At 33.8% G+C, this 18,310-nt stretch overlaps 2 protein-coding genes across 2 annotated transcripts; one reads left to right on the top strand and one right to left on the bottom strand.

Annotated features, from left to right (window-relative positions):
- Positions 1 to 283: 283 nt before the first annotated feature.
- LOC133669881 (protein tesmin/TSO1-like CXC 3) lies at positions 284 to 8,962 on the bottom strand. The gene is made up of 8 exons (XM_062090209.1): positions 8,644 to 8,962; positions 7,664 to 8,259; positions 3,160 to 3,620; positions 3,012 to 3,080; positions 1,574 to 1,754; positions 1,394 to 1,460; positions 1,077 to 1,206; positions 284 to 987 (listed from the first exon to the last, which is right to left on the bottom strand). The coding sequence occupies exons 1-8, from the start codon at positions 8,705 to 8,707 to the stop codon at positions 930 to 932; spliced, it is 1,626 nt and encodes a 541-aa protein (XP_061946193.1). The 5' UTR covers positions 8,708 to 8,962; the 3' UTR covers positions 284 to 929.
- Positions 8,963 to 13,208: 4,246 nt separating this feature from the next.
- LOC133668958 (protein NDL2-like) lies at positions 13,209 to 17,565 on the top strand. The gene is made up of 11 exons (XM_062088969.1): positions 13,209 to 13,387; positions 13,521 to 13,620; positions 14,098 to 14,195; positions 14,341 to 14,429; positions 15,111 to 15,171; positions 15,258 to 15,344; positions 15,532 to 15,609; positions 15,688 to 15,744; positions 15,951 to 16,006; positions 16,242 to 16,377; positions 16,979 to 17,565. The coding sequence occupies exons 1-11, from the start codon at positions 13,328 to 13,330 to the stop codon at positions 17,222 to 17,224; spliced, it is 1,068 nt and encodes a 355-aa protein (XP_061944953.1). The 5' UTR covers positions 13,209 to 13,327; the 3' UTR covers positions 17,225 to 17,565.
- Positions 17,566 to 18,310: the final 745 nt, after the last annotated feature.

Here is an 18,310-nt window from a genome sequence, read left to right as displayed (position 1 = left end):
CTCGTCCACTTTACGAAGAGGAAAACATACCTTTCTAAAGAATGTAGTCATCGACAAATTCTTTACTTTCCTCTTTACAATCAATTATATTGGAGTCGGGGATAATCTAGTTTATTCAGTGCGGTTCTAAATTAGGTTAAAAGAAGCATTAACCAAACGCAACCAAGAAACCTGTCAAGCAAACCGGTTTATGTTTCTCTTCCTGAGTTCTTGCAGATCATTGGTTATGCATCAGTTGCACTTGTGAACTCATGGACTATTCACATTACAATGACAGGATTGCTGGAAGATGAAAGTGCTTGTCCATAACGTTTGTCCTCGGGAACCTGAACTGTGTAGTTCAGATGGAAACAAAAGGATTAAGAAGAGAGTAATTCTATTACAACACATCTATTTAATTGTAACGACTAACTTAATCAAGTGTATAGTTACACTACAGGCACAACTTTCATCTTGTACAGCACATCTATTATAGATACAGGGCGTAGATTTTCATAAAATTAGTTCTATACGGGCGCCTTAGCATTATGGGGAAGCAAATTCTTCTTGTACCATTCTACTTTGAGAAACTTGATTGGAAGCTGGAACTCAAACGAGTAAATAGCATGCCTTTGCATCATGAGACAGCATGTTGCGGGAGAGGTTGAAATTCATTGCTCACTTGATGGGTTGAGAGATGGGGATGGATTGAGAGATCTCAGAATCATCCAAAAAGCTGATGAACCAAAACCATGATGAGGAGGTGAAACCCTCGGGCAGTTTGGAGAGACTGACTTAACTTCACTTGTAGGTGAGCAATTGCTGTTCAGAATTTCAGGAGTTTCATCTTCTGGAATTACCTTAAGATGCTTCTCATATTTAGGCTGGTGATAGAAAAAATCTGTTCTAAACTTTTGGACGGTGCGTATTTGTGTTGATGGACCAACATCTCAAAGGGAAGATCTTTGGAGCTGCCCACTAATGGGGATTTGCAGATGAACTGGAGACCTAAACATGTATAAACCTTTTATCTTTAAAATAGACAACATGATCAGTACAAATGCCATGCTGGACTCCTAATATGTTAAATATCATACCTGGAATTTTGAGAAGGTGGCATAAGATCTGGGTGATCTTCACCCTTTTCTATTATATCAAGTAAATTCAGGTCTGATGCATCCTCATGTATTTTAGATTCCTCCCATTTCAGGTCATCTTCTTCAACTCCTATAATTAGTTCAAAATAATTAAAATAAATAAAGAATATTAACCCTTTTATTAGTGAAAAAGCAAGAGCATTATTCAAAACACAGCCATAATGAGATAATTTTGGAAACTAAGATAACTAACTTTGAATCAGTTAATTGAATTGCTAGGACATGTATGGGAGCATGGAGATTATTACAACACTTACCACTCTTGCAACCAAAAGTGTTTTTACATCCTTCGCATCTACAGTAGGAAGAGCAACCAACACCACCCTTTGTACACAAGTAAAATTTCATGTTAGATGGGGTTACAAACATTGCACATAGAAAGAGACAAATGGTAAATCAAGAAGCATTTGCAATATTAACCTGAAAGCATTCCTTACCCTAAATTCAGAGGCAGAATCCAAGTTTCTTATCACTTTGGGAGCAAATGCAAGAGCGTTGCGAGACTCAATCTGTCCGCGTGTTTCCAGAACAGTGCCTTCATGACCAGGATTGTTAAAACAATCTAGACATGAACAAGGCTCAATACAATAGAGATCAGCAGCAAAGCATTCACAATAACTGTACAGATAACAAGATCTTGTAAACATACAATAACCACAATATAAGCTTGTATCTAATTCAATTTCTAGTGTGAAACTTGATATCTATTTTATATCATCTAGAAAGGGAGCTGTTAAGTATGGCTAGGAGAAGAAAATCAAGGCATACTGTTTAAATCCACTGTAATCAAGATTCTGACCCCTGTTTGGTGAAGAAGTACCAACAGTACTTGTCGAAGAACCGATTGTGCCAGCAGCTGAACCACAAAGTCCGGTACACAGATTCCCTGTGTTCAACAGGAGGAACACACCAGGAGCATCATCATCATCAACACCAGCAGCAACATCATCATCATCAGAAGGACCAAGAAGGATGAGAAATCTTGACGAGTTGTACGATGCCACGCAAGTCATCGAAGATACAACTCTATTTTGTTTCTTTGTAGATAATGACCCACTTAGCTTCAACAAAGCTATCACAGAAGAGAAGATAGAAGCAATGGATAAAGAAATGCATGCCATTGAAAAGAATGATACCTGGAAGCTGACTCATCCACCAGAAAACAAGAAAGCAATAGGTGTCAAAAGGGTCTACAAGACGAAAGCCAAATTAGTGGATAAAGGCTACAAGCAAAGAGAAGGCATTGAAAGGAGAAGTGTTCATGCTTGGCATGATATCCCTCGATTGAGTTTAAAGGGGAGATTTGTTGAATATTAAACTCAATCTAGATGGTCAAGGAAGGCAACCACCAGCCGCCACCGACCAGCTGCCACCGACCAGCCGCCAGCCGCCTTCACACCACCGTCCGCAGCCGCCTTCACACTTGAAGGTTGAATTATCTTGTTTTGAATTCGTGTATAAATAGCAAGCTGAGCTTATGCTATTAGGTGTGGGAGAGTAGAGAGAATAGAGAGAAACACTAGAGAGAAAGAGAGGGCGTGTATTGTTAAGCTTGTTGTAAGTTTATTTTGTGTTCTGTAAGCTTTTGTTCTTGAATAAAACTTTGTGTTTTATCCCTCTGAGTGTTTCAAAGCCACCACCAGTGGTTCCTCCCACCAACATTTTTAAAGGCCAATTTAGAATCATCGAGCATCGGAATCAATGAGATTAACTAGCCTTCAGGTTCTGCCTATTTTCATTTTTATTACTATTACAGCAGCATTTATCATGCTAGAGAAAAATGAAAGAATTAGCTGATGAATTTTGAGTAGTTAGGTCCTCCAAAAATCAGACAAATGAATACTAAAAGTAAATTTAGGAAACTGCTGAACTTACAGCTTTAGGCATTTTGATCTCTTACAATTACAGCGCTTGCGTGATGCTCCTTGATTTTCTAATTTTTCCCTGAAATTTAAAACAAATCAAAAAATTTACCTGGGGAATTTGGCCTCAGAGATTAGAATGTATTAATTTCCGCATGTACCTCTTCATGTTGGGACTGCTTATGCCAAACTCTTCATTCACAACCATTGATGCGTGAGGAGCATTTTCCATGGTCTTATTTTTGTTATCAAAAGGAACAAAATTTGTTTGCACAGTGGTCAGAGCTATGGATTTAATAGCAGGATCTTGACCAGATGTCATTTTCGTAGCAGGGGAAGGAGGTTCACTTATTTCTTGCTTTACAGAAGCTCGAGTCTCAATCTTGACAGCTTTGCCATTGCTTGCAGCAGTGAGAGCATTCAAGTGCAAACCAATACCCCTTCCAGATAATGCAGATAATGTCTTTCCCTTTTCTGTCCTCCTAGGAGCTGCATGCTTTTCCAAGTAGGCACTATTATGATCTAATTGTGACGAGGTTGAACTACTATTAGATTCAAATGCTAATTTCTTTTTATGAGCTCCCATCTCAAAAACCAGGCACCGCCTTCGTATTTTATGCAGCTGCTAAAAATAAGCTAAAGATGTTTAAAAACAGTGATTAATATTAAACTGAATGAAGAATAAATTAGTCTCTATGTTGTTGTGATGTCTTGTAAATGAATGAGTAGGTAAAAGGCAATAAAGCCCTTGAAGGCTAAAAATGAGTATAAATGAATAAGGGGTATTGTAGTAATTGAACAAAGAGTTGATAAATATAAATAGAAAAGAAAATAGAAGAGGAGAGCTGTGTTTTAAGAGTGAAAACTGACGGGAGAAGAGAAGAAAGGGGGAGGAAGAAGAAGAGAAAAGAGGAAAAGATAAGGAAAGGAGAAGAGAATTGGAGGAAATAAGTTTAAAGATAAGATTATGAATAAATATGTGTTCTTTAAGCCTTAATTTCTGTTTTGATAAATGTTAGGGTTTTGAATATTGTGTTTTGAGTTTGATTGATGAATTAATTGGAAGGTTATGGGTTGATTGTTGTGGGTAATTGGTTAATTAGTTGATTGTGAGAGATTGGAGGTAAAGATGATGATTTTGAGTTATGATTTTATTTGAATGGTGAAATTGTGTTAGAAATCAGGTGATGACAGTAGGTAATCTGTGAAATTCTGGGTTTGAGGTTGAAGATGACGAAAATTCAATTTGGTCCCTCAATTTGTGAAAATTACAGTTTAGTCCCTAAACTTTGGGAAAATTATAATTTGACCCCTAATTGTATTTTGAGATTCTGGACAGTGTTATTATGAGGTTAAGGATGATTAATCTCAGTTTGATAATTGATTTGGAATATTTTCAGTTTGGTCCCTCAAATTATGAAAATTACAGTTTAGTCCCCAAACTTTGGAAATATTACAGATTGGTCCCTGGGGCATAAATTGAGGTTCTGAACAGAACTGAGGATGATTTAAAGGCAAAATTCCAGTATAATTAGGAATATATGATATTTTCAGTTTGGTCCTCCAATTTGACAAGTTACGATTTGACCCCTAAAATTTTGATAAAATCACAGTTTAGCTCTTGGGGTATAATTCGAGATTCTGGACAAAGATAAGGATGAATTATGGATAAATTTCAGTATGGTTATGTATTACAGTTTGGTCCAATTTTGGTAAAATTATGTTTTGGTCCCTGTTTTGGATAATTGTTGTTTTAGTCCCCAAACCTGGGAGACTAAACCTGGTTTTCATTTATGCATTGGAATCTTTTATTTGTGTTGCTTTGAGTTGCTTTTAAGTATATTTCATATATTTATTGTAGGTTCTCCTAACGATCTTCAATAGGTTTTTCGGGTCTTTCATCTGACATTCCTTTTAGTTCTATATTTTCCGGGTGAGTGGGATAATCTTTAATATGCATATATGATAAGTAAATATGTATTCTGATTATACAATGAGTACAACTCGTTAATTTCTTGAATAATTATATATGTTGCTTATTTTCCGAGTACTCATTTATTCTTGAGTTTGCACTCGCAATCTGTCAAAGCAAATTCTACTTGATATGATATACGTTTCTCTGATGATTCTGTAAATATCTATTATGCCTTGATATCGGACTTGTCAGTAACTCCATGCTAACGGAGAGTAGTTAGCCTATGTGCACATAGTATTCTGTATACCTAGCTGGTGAGAGAGGCATCAGCCTGTCGCGACTGATCATCCCACAGCGGTCACCTTCGGGTGTCATCTGGTCACCTTCGGGTGTCATCTGATCTCTGACATGTATTCCACTACTTTATGATAATATGTTTAGTATGTATATGTATATGTATATGAGGATAAATTTCCACTACGTTATGATAATATGTTTAGTATGTATCTGTATATGTATCTGTATCTGTATGTCTATGAGGATAAATTTCCACTACCTTATGATAATATGTTTAATATGTATATGTATATGTATATGAAGATAAATTTCCACTACTTTATGATAATATGTTTTAGTATGTATATGTATATGTATATGTATATGAAGATAAATAGTTTTGCAAACTATTAATATCTAAAATGTATATTAAATATTATTCCCTCACTGAGTTGGTTGAACTCACCCCTCATTTTAATATTATTTCAGGTTCTTAGTTTCTGATAGCAGGTGAACCTTGTTGAGTGTTCCTGCTTCTTCAATTTTGGGTCGATATGCCTTGCTTATCTTTCAAGGCTGTTTGATTCGATGTCTTAGGCGCTCCACTATTACCTTGTTTTAATTAAGTTTGGATTTTTGACAATGTAATGAGTATTATGGATTATTGTTTTTGTTTTAATTACTGATGAGGAGTTTTAAATTATTTTTTTTGGTTTCATCAGTTTTGAAAAATATAATATTTCTGAAGATTATGAAATGCTGCGTATTTTTGAATAAATTATTCTTTTGATATGTCTGTTTTGAGGCTTAGCGCGGGAGGGGTGTCCTTCCACCACCGCTCCTGCGTTGCCGATCACAAACCCGGGATTCGGGTCGTGACAGTTGTACTGTGGAATATTGGATTTCATGTAATCGCAATTAATAATAGAACAGAAAATCTACTTGGCTGTTGGCATCAACATAATTAGCCACCATAAAAATTTCTTTTAAGGTTGTGTTTGGTTCAGGGATAAAAATTGGAGGTTAAGTGTTAAGGGGTTAAATGTTAAGGGTATAAACAAGTGGTTGAGGGGTAAAATGTTAAAGATGTTTGGTATGTGCGTAAAAATTATTTGTAATGCTAGGATCCAATAAAATTATAATCAAGTTTTAAATTAAACATAATAAAAGATGATACATATGTATATATTTGTGAGACCCATTGATTATAAGTAGAGAAAAGAAAACAAAATGAATGGTTAGTTTGAAAAAAGAAAACACAGATGCACAAGTCCCAAACCCCTCCCAAAAAAAAAAAACATTGTTGTTATCCACCAGTAAAAATTCCCAAACAGGGTTAAAGGGGTTAACATTTTACCCCCTTTAACCCCAAACCAAACACGCGACCTAAATAACAAGGTCAACTTTGTGTCCTACAAACAGCAGAAGAACTACATTAAGGTTTATTGAAGCTTTGGTTAGTAATGGTATCAAGAATTTATTCTATATGCATGTAAACTTAATACCTTTAAATTTCTGCCTTGGAGTGCACTTGGACCTTGGCCTAACTAATCTTTTAAGTACCACTTACCTTCTATGTTCTTCCATTGTGAACTTACTCTTTCATACTTATATTTCATACTAAATGTCAATCATGTTCAAAATAACTCATGATGCTACTCCAGTAAACTAGTGAAACACAAAGGAAAAATTTTCTGCTTGGCATAATTTAAAGCACATTTGCAATTTCTTTCTTTCATTCAATCCTTGTGTACATTATCAAATCAGTCATTTTTGACAAAATGTTCTGCAGGCATAAAAAGCCTCTGGTGTGATTTTAACAGTTATAAATACGTAATGATCACCACAGCTTTTGATGAACATTTGTATGACAACAGACAAACTTGCAGCTGCAATAAGATTCTTCTAGAGATAGCTTGTTGATTACAACAAAACATTTTCCAGGTTTAATGAAAATTGACCAAGGAGAAAAATTGTTCTCGGAAAAATCATCAGCATCAATGCCTAAACATGTATCGTTACTCATTTATCATCAAAACAGATAAGTATACAATTCTAAATGAACAAAAAAGTACTAAGGTTTGCTTATAGGAGCCACTCCTTCAAATGCTGCCCATCCCATCCTATTTATCTGTAACAACTAACAACAACACTGCCGTGAAACTTGTAATCTTATGAAACACAAAACAATCATGATAAGCCGAGATTGGAGTTATTTGAAAGAGTGAGATTATAATAAGAGTCCATTGACGTTGAAAGTCTACAGGTGTTCTGAAATTGATGGATACATATTCATCAAGATAAATGACAAATAGTTCAATCATGAAAGGCTTTCAGGAAGTAAACAGAACCTTAACTTGGTTATATTAGTCAATTTTTAGGTTACTCACGGATCTCAGCTTGAAGATGTTTACATGGTATTGGGCAACAACCATCAGAACATAGGTACAAGCAAATAGTATTAGTTCTTAAGTGTTTACCTTGCCGATAGACTGGCAGTTCTTCCCCTTGACATCAACTGTTGCAGACGCATCAGTAACTATTGGTTTATCTAGTAAAGTGCTAGGAAGTACAAATGGAGTCTGATGTACTTCATTCTTTTCTCTAAATTCTTTTGGCTGAATTCCCAGATCTCCCATATCACAATGCTGGAAAGAACCTACACAATTGGAAGTTTCTGAATCATTGTTGTTATCCTGTGGAACCTGTAGAACAGTTGAGATGAAAGATATGGTCCCAGGATCCACCAGTTTTTGCTCCTCAGCAGATTCCTCATCAATGGATGGCTCGAAGGTCAAGATATCAGCTACATCAGAAATTAGAGCCACCCAATCACATCCTGGTTCATCTTCATTTTGCCCAGTTCGACCAATTTTACTTAAATCCCTTTCACTTTCATATGATTGATATCTTTCATTTAAATTGCCTACCATCTCTAGCTCAGGAATTGCAATGAGAGGCACCATGATCATGTTACCACCTGGGCTAGCACAACCATGTTTCAAGGCTTTTCGCTCCTCGATTGGTAATTCCAAGTGCTCGCTGGGTGGCTTAGCAATAACCCCTTTACCTGAATTCCCAGGAATGAAGTATTCTGATTGTTCAACACTCAAACCAGTTGATTTAGCAGCCTCCAAAACCCTAATAGGTTAACAGTGAAAAAACTCTGAAGGACCCAAGCCCGCTAAAATCTAAATCAATTCAGACAAGTATACACAGACACGAAACAAAACATCATGTAAACCTCAAAAAAAGCAACCATAATCTCAACTTTGAAGCAAAATAACCCAGAAAAAAAAAAACCATAACCCATGATTCTACCCTCAACATGAGAAAGAACAGAGACCTAAAAGACCAGCAAATAAAAACCCACACATAATTATGCATTTAACACTAAAAAAAGATAAAAGAAAAATAGATAAATAAATAAATAAGGGGTTTAAAGAAAGTAGACCTCGAATTGAGAGGGGGGGGTTAGCAGAGGGGATTAGGTTCTTATTGGGTGTGTTTAGCTCCATTGGAACTGCACTGCACTTCTTCTCTTCTACCTCTAAAGGATTCTCACTTTCAAAGCTGAAAACACACAAGTCCTGCTCTCTCTCTCTCACACACACACACACTAAAATGTCTCTATCTTGCTTTGGGTGACTCTGTCTCACACACAAGAAAGAGAGAAGAATTGAAGTGAGAGAAGGAAAGAGAGAGAAAAGCTGGGAAGGCGGGAAAGAAAGGATAGATGTTTTTTTTAATGGTTTTATAAATTTGGGTCAAAACCCTAAACGCATTAGGTTTGTTTGTTTGTATCCTTATCCATCATAAAATATATATATATTATTCATGAAATATAATTTATATATAATGAAAACTTAAATTGTAAATCCTATTAGTAAAATTATAAGTAAATGCTTTTATCTTTAAATTCATGTAAAAATTTAAATATAATTTTAAAATCAAATATTAATATACGTAGATTTTTATTAATTAATAATTATCTAATTTAACAAATAACGTCCATGCTAGTACAACGCCATGTACCAACCAACTTGACAACTAAGAAATCACATAGATAACCATCTAGGCGGTGGCCTAGTGGTAAGAGCTTGGAACTAAGGGGTTTGCTCCCTCTTAGGTCTCAGGTTCAAACCCTATGGCTGCTCATATGATGGCCACTGGAGGCTTACATGGTCGTTAACTTCAGGGCCCGTGGGATTAGTCGAGGTGCGCGCAAGCTGGCCCGGACACCCACGATAATCAAAAAAAAAAGAAATCACATAGATTAACAAATGAGAGATGACATACAAGGCAGTTTTAATGTTTTTTTTAATTGTATTAAAATAATTTATTTTTTATTTTTTTAAAATTATTTTTAATATAACGTATTATAACAATTTTATATAAAAAGAATTGAGTTTTAATTGTTTTATTTAAAATTATTTTTATATATTTTTTAATTGTTTTGATATGTTAATATTAAAAATAATTTAAAATTTTATTATTTTAATATATTTCTAAATAAAAAATACTTTAAAAATAAATATTACACACACTTTTAAATACCCAATATCCACCTAGATATTAATGGACAGAAAAGATGAAGAGAAGATAAGATTGTGGGGTTGCTTTTGTATACACACCATGAAGCCATTCTTTCGATGGAAAAGCGATAAAGAAACTAAGGAACCCATCGAGAAAATCAAAACCCCTTTCCAAGATAATAACAGTCTTACTAAATCAAGGATAAAGAACTGGTTGCATGAAAGATTGATTAAAAAAACACTTTATGAGGCTGAAATTTGGTTAAGTGATGAGGGCCATCAAAACTAACATCTTTGATGATGTGCTCTTGTCTGCATCTCTGCCACTACGTCGTGTTCCTGATGGCTATGAGGAAGGAGAAAACAAAGCACAGCAGCTTGGGCTTGGAAAGAAATGAGAGTGAGCTACTGATTGCTCCTATCAGAGTTGGTGGCCGTGAATGTGAGAGTTGGAGATTTTGATTTTCATTCTTAGGCGTCCGGTGCTGAGGCTAGGTTTGTGATATTTGTTTTTATGTAGAAATCCTGTTTTGTGATTTTTAAAATTTTTTTATTTAAAATTATATTTTTTATTATTTTAATGTGTATATATCAAAAATAATTTTTTAAAAATAATATTTATATATTAAAAAAACATTTTAAAAAACAATCATTATTACATTCTCAAATATTATCTAAATTAAGGATGAATAAAAAAAATGACGAGAATGTTTAATACTTGCTTCTTCTTTTTTATAACAATTAGACAAAATTGATATATTAAATGAAAATATATAATTAGTATTAAAATCACGAGTTAACATATTTTACCAAATTAGAATGTTTTTAGTCTAATTTTATAGGTTTTCAAATTTTTTAAATGATTTATATAATAAATATAATATTAGAAAACCATCACATTAACAAACACATTTAAAGTGTAGGAACTATAAATATAAAGAGAGATTAGTCAATATAAAACAAATAACATTGGAGAATACAAAGTTTATAAGGTGAAAATGATTTTTCTTTCTTTTCGAGAAGAAAGAAAAGGAAAAGGAAAAGAAAAGGGATTTTTACGTTTTAGAATTTTATTGACAACTAGGAACGAAGAAAAAAGAGATCAAAAAAACAAATTAAACATTTTTAATACTATTTATAATTATATTCTTGTAAAATTAAAGTTTAATATAATGTTTGATTCCCGGGTCATGTTAAATAGATTACTTCAAGCTCATATCATGTTGACTTTTAAATTAAAAATATTGAAATCATAATCCTATTTTTACTTATAGACTTGCTGTTTTTATAAATGATCATCACTGAATAAAAAAAACCTAATAAAGCTTGCATTTACTGTTTATTGTTATTAAATATTTTTTATTTAAAAAAATATTAAATTAATATTTTTTTTATTTTTAAAAATTTATTTTTAATACCAGCGTAGTATAATAATTTAAAATCATGAAAAAAAATTAAAACTAAAAAAGTTTAATAAAATTCAAAAACACAATTGGACCGGAGTGACAAACAAGTTCACAGTGAATTAAACAGTTGACCTGAGTTTAATTGTTATTAAACAATTGACATCAACTAATACTGATTGTTTTGGGATGCAAGTGAAGTTATAATTTCCTCTAGGCTTGTTTTTCCCTTTAAATTTATATGTTGATGTTGCAGTCTCAGGTGATGTTCAAATTAAGTCAAATCACAGTAATTAAGAGATTAGATTAGTAAATTTGTTGGATCTATGGATCCATTCAAGATCTCAACAAATGTTGTTCTTTGGGCTTTGTATTTGTGAGGCCTGGTGGACTTGGAATATGGCAAACCTCGAAAAAGAAAACGAAAGCTGGTTTGGTAGTTAAAGATTGTGTTTGGTATAGCCCAGTTTGGGGACAAGATTTTTTTTTTTTTTTTTTAGGTTTAAGTTTTATAATTATTTATATAATAGCTATTAGAGGCTTATGTGGTTATTAACTTTAAGACTCGTGAAATTAGTCAAAGTCCGTGCAAAGTGCAAACTAATCTAGACATCCATGTTAATAATAATAATAAAAAAGAATGTATCGGGTAAGATGGTCATGATTATTTTTAAAAATATTTTTTATTTAGAAAATATTAAAAAAATATATTTTTATTTTTAAAAAAATATTTTTGATATTAATATATTAAAATGATAAAAAAATCAAAAAATATTAATTTAAAATAAAAAACAATTATTTTTTTTAAAATATTTTTAAAACATATAAAAAAACCGTCACAGAGAAGTTGATATAAATTGGTTGCAAAAAGAGAGGACGAGGCAAGTCAAAACACACAAAGCATCGAATTCTACATGGCAGTGAAGGAGTAGACTATGGGGGGGACAAATTTCAACGTAACCGTGCATGTTTTGCAGTGCCCGTGATTGCCGTTCAAAAACGCGTTTTCCGACTGCAAGTGACAGACCAATCCTGTCCCAAGTTTTTGAGTACTTTCCACTGGGGATGATGAGTGATCCTGATCCATCCTTTATTTCGATAATAATGACCCGCTAATCTTGGGAGTTTAGACCACCATCAAGCTCCCTTATTTTGCATTTTAACCATTTTTCATTGAATATATATTTTTTTTTTTGTCTAAAACAGCATTTTTTATTTTTTTTGAAAAAAATTTAATAAGTTAAACAGAGCCAACTTTAAATTATTTTAATTTAAAACCCTTTTTAGATTAGATTCATATTATAAATTTTTTGAATTAAATCATAAAATTAATAACTTATTTGAGAGTGTGATAAATATTACTTCTTAAAGTATTTTTTTTATTTAAAAAATATTTTAAAATAATATTTTTATTTTTTAAAATTTATTTTTGTTATCAGCAAATTAAAAAGGTTTAAAAATATAAAAAATTAATTTAAAATTAAAAAAATTAAAATTTCATTAAAGCAACCACGACCCAAACAGTTTCTAAACAAAAGAAGTTTAACAACTAATCTAGCTGCCACACTCCATGTGCCTCATAAAATCAAGACAACGTAAACCATAGAAAATTAACATTAGAGAACCAAAACTTTATTCTAAAAATAATAACTATACAATATTATCATCATCTCCATCATTAATGATTGGAGTGGCTAAATGAGGTATATAACAGCAAGCATGGACAATGATGAGCTGGCGCACTATGATAGATTAACCCAATGGGACCATCCCCCTTTCCAGCTTCCAGGTGGCATACAGCTGTCTGATACCTATCTATGAAATGACCTCCATCACCAGAAAACGATGCCGCTTCCGCACTGACCAAAATGCCCTCAAATTGACCATCTTACCCTTCTACGCAAATGCAACGGTCACTTTTTCACCCTCAAAACAAACAAGAAGACCGTAGTAACATCTTTGACCATATGGCAAGCTTGGTATTTTTCAAAAACAAACATAGATTTGATGTAATTTCAGTGACTTTATCAGGGCAGTTTAGTATTTTTAAGTTCTGAAAACGAAAGAAAACGAGAGAGGACCCAGAGAGAGAGTTCAGAAAGAAGACGAAGAAACAAGAAGAGATAATAACTTCAATTCAGTGACTTGCTGTTTAGTTTTTGTATTGCTGCTGCATTGTGAGTGTTGAAAGAAGTGAGTCATGGGTGAGTCAAGTGACTCTGTTTCGGTGGATATTGACATGCTATCTTTTGGTGGGAAGGTAATTAACCAACTCTAACTAACAAGAAGAAAGGAAAAAAAATGATACCTTTCTTGTTTTCTTGATTACACTCCGTGGCTTACAAGCTTTAAGCTTTATTAATGGATTTTGGTGTTATGTGTAATGTAAGCAGGAGCATGTGGTGAAAACAAGCAGAGGTTCAATCTCTGTGTATGTTTGTGGTGATCAAGAGAAGCCTGCTTTGATAACTTACCCTGATGTTGCTCTTAATTGTATGTTCCATTTGCTTGTAATTTCTTCTTGTTTTTACTTAATGGGCTATTTTTTCTTTCTGATTTTCTCTAATTTACCTTAAATGGGTTTGTGTGTTTAGCTCATGTGAGGTGAAATTCAATTATTTCCGGACTTTTTTGGTGCTTTTGTTTGAAAGTTTGTTATACTTTCTGTGCTCTTGAAGAAAAATTGTAACTGCAGTGCTTTGTTTTACAAGAAATGGGCTGGTTCAGACTGAGTTCCTTGAAATCAGCTGTAATGGATGCTTTTAATTTAATCTAAGCATATTTATGATAATTAAATTCTTAGTATTTAGAATTTTTATGGTTCTTAATTGATTCTTGAGTTTTAGTGAAGAAAGAATGAGTTTAAGTGTTATTGAGCTGGCATGCTTTAGTTGCTTCTAATTGAAAAGATCTGAGTTTCAATTTGTTTTTGATTTGTTGGTGTTTTTTGCTTTCTGGGTTTTTTCACAGCTATGACTTGTTTCCAAGGTCTCTTATTTAGCCCTGATGCAGCTTCCTTGTTGCTCCATAACTTCTGCATATACCACATTGATGCCCCAGGGCATGAGGTCAGTGTCGCTGTTGGTTCTTTAACGTTGGCGGAGTTTAATTGTTTAATTTTGTTTGTTTATGGTTTATTATCTCCTCTTTTTTTTCCCTTTTGAACGATGCTAATAAAGTCTCTCTCCACCCTTTGTTCAAGAGCTCTTGCAGTTGGGAGCTGATGTCATTTCTTCCGATGTTCCATTACTTAGTGTTGATGACTTAGCAGACCAGGTTGCTGAAGTGCTTGATTTCTTCGGGTATTTAACTGCTTGCTGCATTTACTGGTTTCTTATATGCTTTTCCAATTATGAATTTTTTGTGTACCAATGAAGATTTGATCTGCTTCTTGTTGTTTTCAAGTTGGTTGTCTGATCATTTCTTATTAGTGCTTTCATGCTAAAGGTCTGGTTCATTTTGTTGTTCTGTTATCTGGATTACTTATGAACCACTGACCACCATTTGTCTAGGAGTTCTATTGATTTTGGTAGGCTCAGCTATCTGGAATCTTGTTTTTCTTCTGCAACACCAGTTGCACAAAGTTCTGTCATGCCCTGCATTAATTTTGTGTCTTATTCAAGAGAGCTCCCAATAAAGAGTTACTGTTGTTTATAACTAGCTAAATTTTTAGAAACTGAGATTTTGGGAGCAGGAGCGAAGATCAATTAGGAAGGGCAGTTACCTAATGTATTGATAAATGTCTCGAGTCATTAAATGTTTGCAGTTTCAAGCCAAAATAGGATTCACTTTGTGCAAAATTGCTGCGATAGTAGCCAGAATTCATTTCCCGATACACAAGATTAGTGTCCATAAATGTGAATTATCAATGTTTTTCTCATGTAAAGGTCCTGAGAGGAATCCTAATCTAACCATTAAGTGATATATCTCTGTCATGAAGACATGTTACAGTATGTTTAAGAACTAACACTCTTCTAAATCAGGCTGAAACAGGTTCTGTGCTTAGGCGTAATGGCTGGTGCTTACATCCTGACACTTTTCACTGTAAGTTGGGAAAAGTCTACCCTTGTCAGTTGCCTCTGTTTTTACCCTGATGTTCTGATACATGTTTATTTTTCCTTGTGGTACAGATGAGATATCAAGAACGGGTGCTTGGGCTAATTCTTGTTTCCCCTATTTGCAAGGCACCTTCATGGACTGAATGGTTTTACAATAAGGTTTTACCCTCCATCTTCAAGTCAAGGCTACTTTTTTTTTTTTTTTTGAGGAAAAAATATAAATTTGAAGGAAACCATTCACCTGGGACACCTAAAAAAGATTAGGATAAAACTAATATACACACTGTTTCACACATCTTCACAGTAATCCAAGTTGCTTAGGGTTTTACTGGACTTGCCTTTTCAGGTGTTAATGAACTTGTTATACTTCTATGGAATGTGTGGAATATTGAAGGAATGCCTTCTCCAGCGTTACTTCAGTAAGGTACTATTGATGACCTTTTTTTTTTATATCTTTTCCAATTTTGGAATGTGATGTATAATTATCAGATTCTGAATGTAGGAAATTAGGTGCAGTGTGCAGGGCGCAGAAGCAGACATCATTCAAGCTTGTAGAAGGGTAAGGATTCTTGGTTTCAATGTCTTATTTCCTGTTAATTGCATTTGACTTGTACAGTCTCAGAATTGGCGATACCATAAACACCCTAACCCTTTGTGATATATTGTCAGAGCAACCTGTCACTTATCAGTGTCTAGGAAGGGTACATCCTATACGGTGCCTTTTTGAGATATTTGATGTCAATCTCATTTATCATTTGTTGGCAGTTGCTGGATGAAAGAAAAAGTTTGAATGTAATGCGCTTTCTTCAAGCAATCAATGAGTGAGTATTTGTAACTTGTTTAAGCATCTTCTTGGTCATACATCATTAGCTCAAATCTTTTCTGCTGAATACTGAATGCTTTCATTTTGTGGTGCCATTTAAACTAGCATGTCTGCATGAGACTGTAACTTGGCCAGTTGCTACAAAGTTTTGAAACTAATTGCGTAACATATATAGCCACTGTCTTGTAAAAATGCCTATGATCAACTAATTATCAAGGTGTTTTATTAAGCAGGAGGTATGACCTTACAGAGGACTTGGAGAATTTGCAGTGCAGGACACTTATTTTTGTGGGGGAAAGTAGTCAATTTCGTGATGAATCAGTATACATGAGTACCAAAATGGGCAAGAAAACTTGTGCTCTTGTTGAGGTAGAGTGGTTTCACTTATTCAGACTATTTGTTTCATTATGAGCAGTTGGCTTTTTTTTAACATACGCAAGATTTAGTGATAATAATTGCCTAATTGATAATCTTTTTTTTTTTATGAAAATTGAAAAGTTGTATTATAACCCAAAAAGAACCATAAAGAAAGTAACTCTAAAGGTAAAGGCTGAGAAAAAGATTACAACCATGCCAATAACTCTTCCTTCCTTACCAAGGCATGTTTTGCTAAGCTATCAGCAACATTATTCTCTTCCCAATTGACATTAACAACATTGACAGATCCAATTTTCTTGGTAAGACTAGCAATACAATTAAAAACACACTGAAATTTCCATGGCCTAATTGGTCGTCTTGTTGGATCATAATGTTGACAAGGCATATATGTTCCTGCATGAAAGGATTATACCTTGACTATTAACTAAAAATGAGATCACCTGCAGTATGTCTGCTTTTGCAAGCACGCCTGATACCGTACTCTAAAAAATATATGGACATATTATTGGAAGTTTATTTAAGACCACTTTCAAGTTTAAGGTGCTTGATTTCCTTTTTGCATCTTAAAAGTGTTTATTTTTATCTCCAACAGGTTGAAGCATGTGGTTCATTAGTCACAGAAGAGCACCCTTATGCCATGATAATTCCGATAGAGTTTTTTCTAATGGGGTTTGGGTACCACAGACAACCGTATTTTGCTTCCTCATCAAGTATAGGCTCCAACCCTACCAGTCCTTCAAGTCGCTGCTGTATAGCACCGGAACTTCTCTCCCCTGAGAGTCTGGGTATCAAGCTCAAACCAATCAAAACCCGTGTAGACATTGATGTCAAAGTATGATTTATTCGCAAGTCTCCAATTTAATAATTCAGAGGAGCTGTATGCTGGCTTTACAACTATGTGTATGTTTACCATGATAACTGTCTTGCATCTACAAGGTAGGATACTCGTATTCTTTGATTTTATCGGTAGGAGAATTTTATGGTTAGGGATGAATTCATTTAACGGTGTTCTTGATTATTTTGTAGTGTAGATAAAATAGATATTTATAGATACAGGATACCGAGATGGTAGGAGTCTTATTTATTACAGGAGGATCAGTTTCTAGCATTTGACATGTTCTGTAGTACTTTATGTAACTTCTCTTGCAAGTAATTGTTCGAAGCAATGTCCAAGAATCACCATTGCTTTCCTTTTCTTTTCCGTCATTGCTATTTGGTTTTGACTCAAAGCAGGTCTAAGAACATTTATTGGTGTTTTCAACTAATGTTTTCATTGAAAAAAATATATATTTTTATTGTTTTTCAGTGATTTTTGATGAGTTGACATCAAAAATTAAAAAAAAAAATCATTTTTTTTTTATGCATGCTTCTAAGCTTGATTGAATTTTTTAATAGGCATATATTATGGTTGAATTCCGTTGGATAGTTCAGAGAATTGTGAATGGAGATGTAAATCTAAGATTATATTTTTGTAAACATAATCTTCAATTCCCAGCTTACTGCTGCTTTTCTTTATGGCATTCTTTCTTATACTATCTGAATTGGAGATAGGTGGACTCCAACAAGTTCCAAGAACGATAGGTTTTGAATAGAGATATTCTCCTCGAGACAAAGTTCTTCAGGCTGTTTTCTTCGCAAGGACCAAGTTAAAACTAAACAAAGAAATAGCATGCTAGTTTTTCTCCCTTTGTTCTTTGTATTTACTGCTCGTGATTCAATCAAATAGTAACCTATTACTTCATTAAGTGACTATGGCCCACGATCCCTCACTCTATTAAACAACTTCAGAACAAATTAACCAGCAAAATTACAAAAAAAAAAAAAAACTAAAAGGGCTGATCTTTTTCCTGTTCATTCTATGGAGAAATAGTGTTTTAACAATTTTGTCTTTCATTGCGTTTAACTATTCCATTGGAAGCGGGGT

Source organism: Populus nigra, chromosome 12 (assembly GCF_951802175.1).
Source record: "Populus nigra chromosome 12, ddPopNigr1.1, whole genome shotgun sequence".
Classification (NCBI taxonomy): Eukaryota; Viridiplantae; Streptophyta; class Magnoliopsida; order Malpighiales; family Salicaceae; genus Populus; species Populus nigra.
This window is presented reverse-complemented; position numbering and strand designations above follow the sequence as displayed.

What these genes read in the sequence shown, in the direction of transcription:
- LOC133669881 (XM_062090209.1), bottom strand. Translation starts at nt 8,707, where the DNA reads ATGGAGCTAAACACACCCAATAAGAACCTAATCCCCTCTGCTAACCCC. An exon ending in AGCAGTCCCAACATGAAGAG is followed by an intron (nt 3,081 to 3,159) that starts GTACATGCGGAA and finishes TTTAAATTTCAG; the next exon opens with GGAAAAATTAGAAAATCAAG. An exon ending in CCACCTTCTCAAAATTCCAG is followed by an intron (nt 988 to 1,076) that starts GTATGATATTTA and finishes ATACATGTTTAG; the next exon opens with GTCTCCAGTTCATCTGCAAA.
- LOC133668958 (XM_062088969.1), top strand. Translation starts at nt 13,328, where the DNA reads ATGGGTGAGTCAAGTGACTCTGTTTCGGTGGATATTGACATGCTATCT. An exon ending in ACATCCTGACACTTTTCACT is followed by an intron (nt 15,172 to 15,257) that starts GTAAGTTGGGAA and finishes CTTGTGGTACAG; the next exon opens with ATGAGATATCAAGAACGGGT. An exon ending in TTTCTTCAAGCAATCAATGA is followed by an intron (nt 16,007 to 16,241) that starts GTGAGTATTTGT and finishes TTTATTAAGCAG; the next exon opens with GAGGTATGACCTTACAGAGG.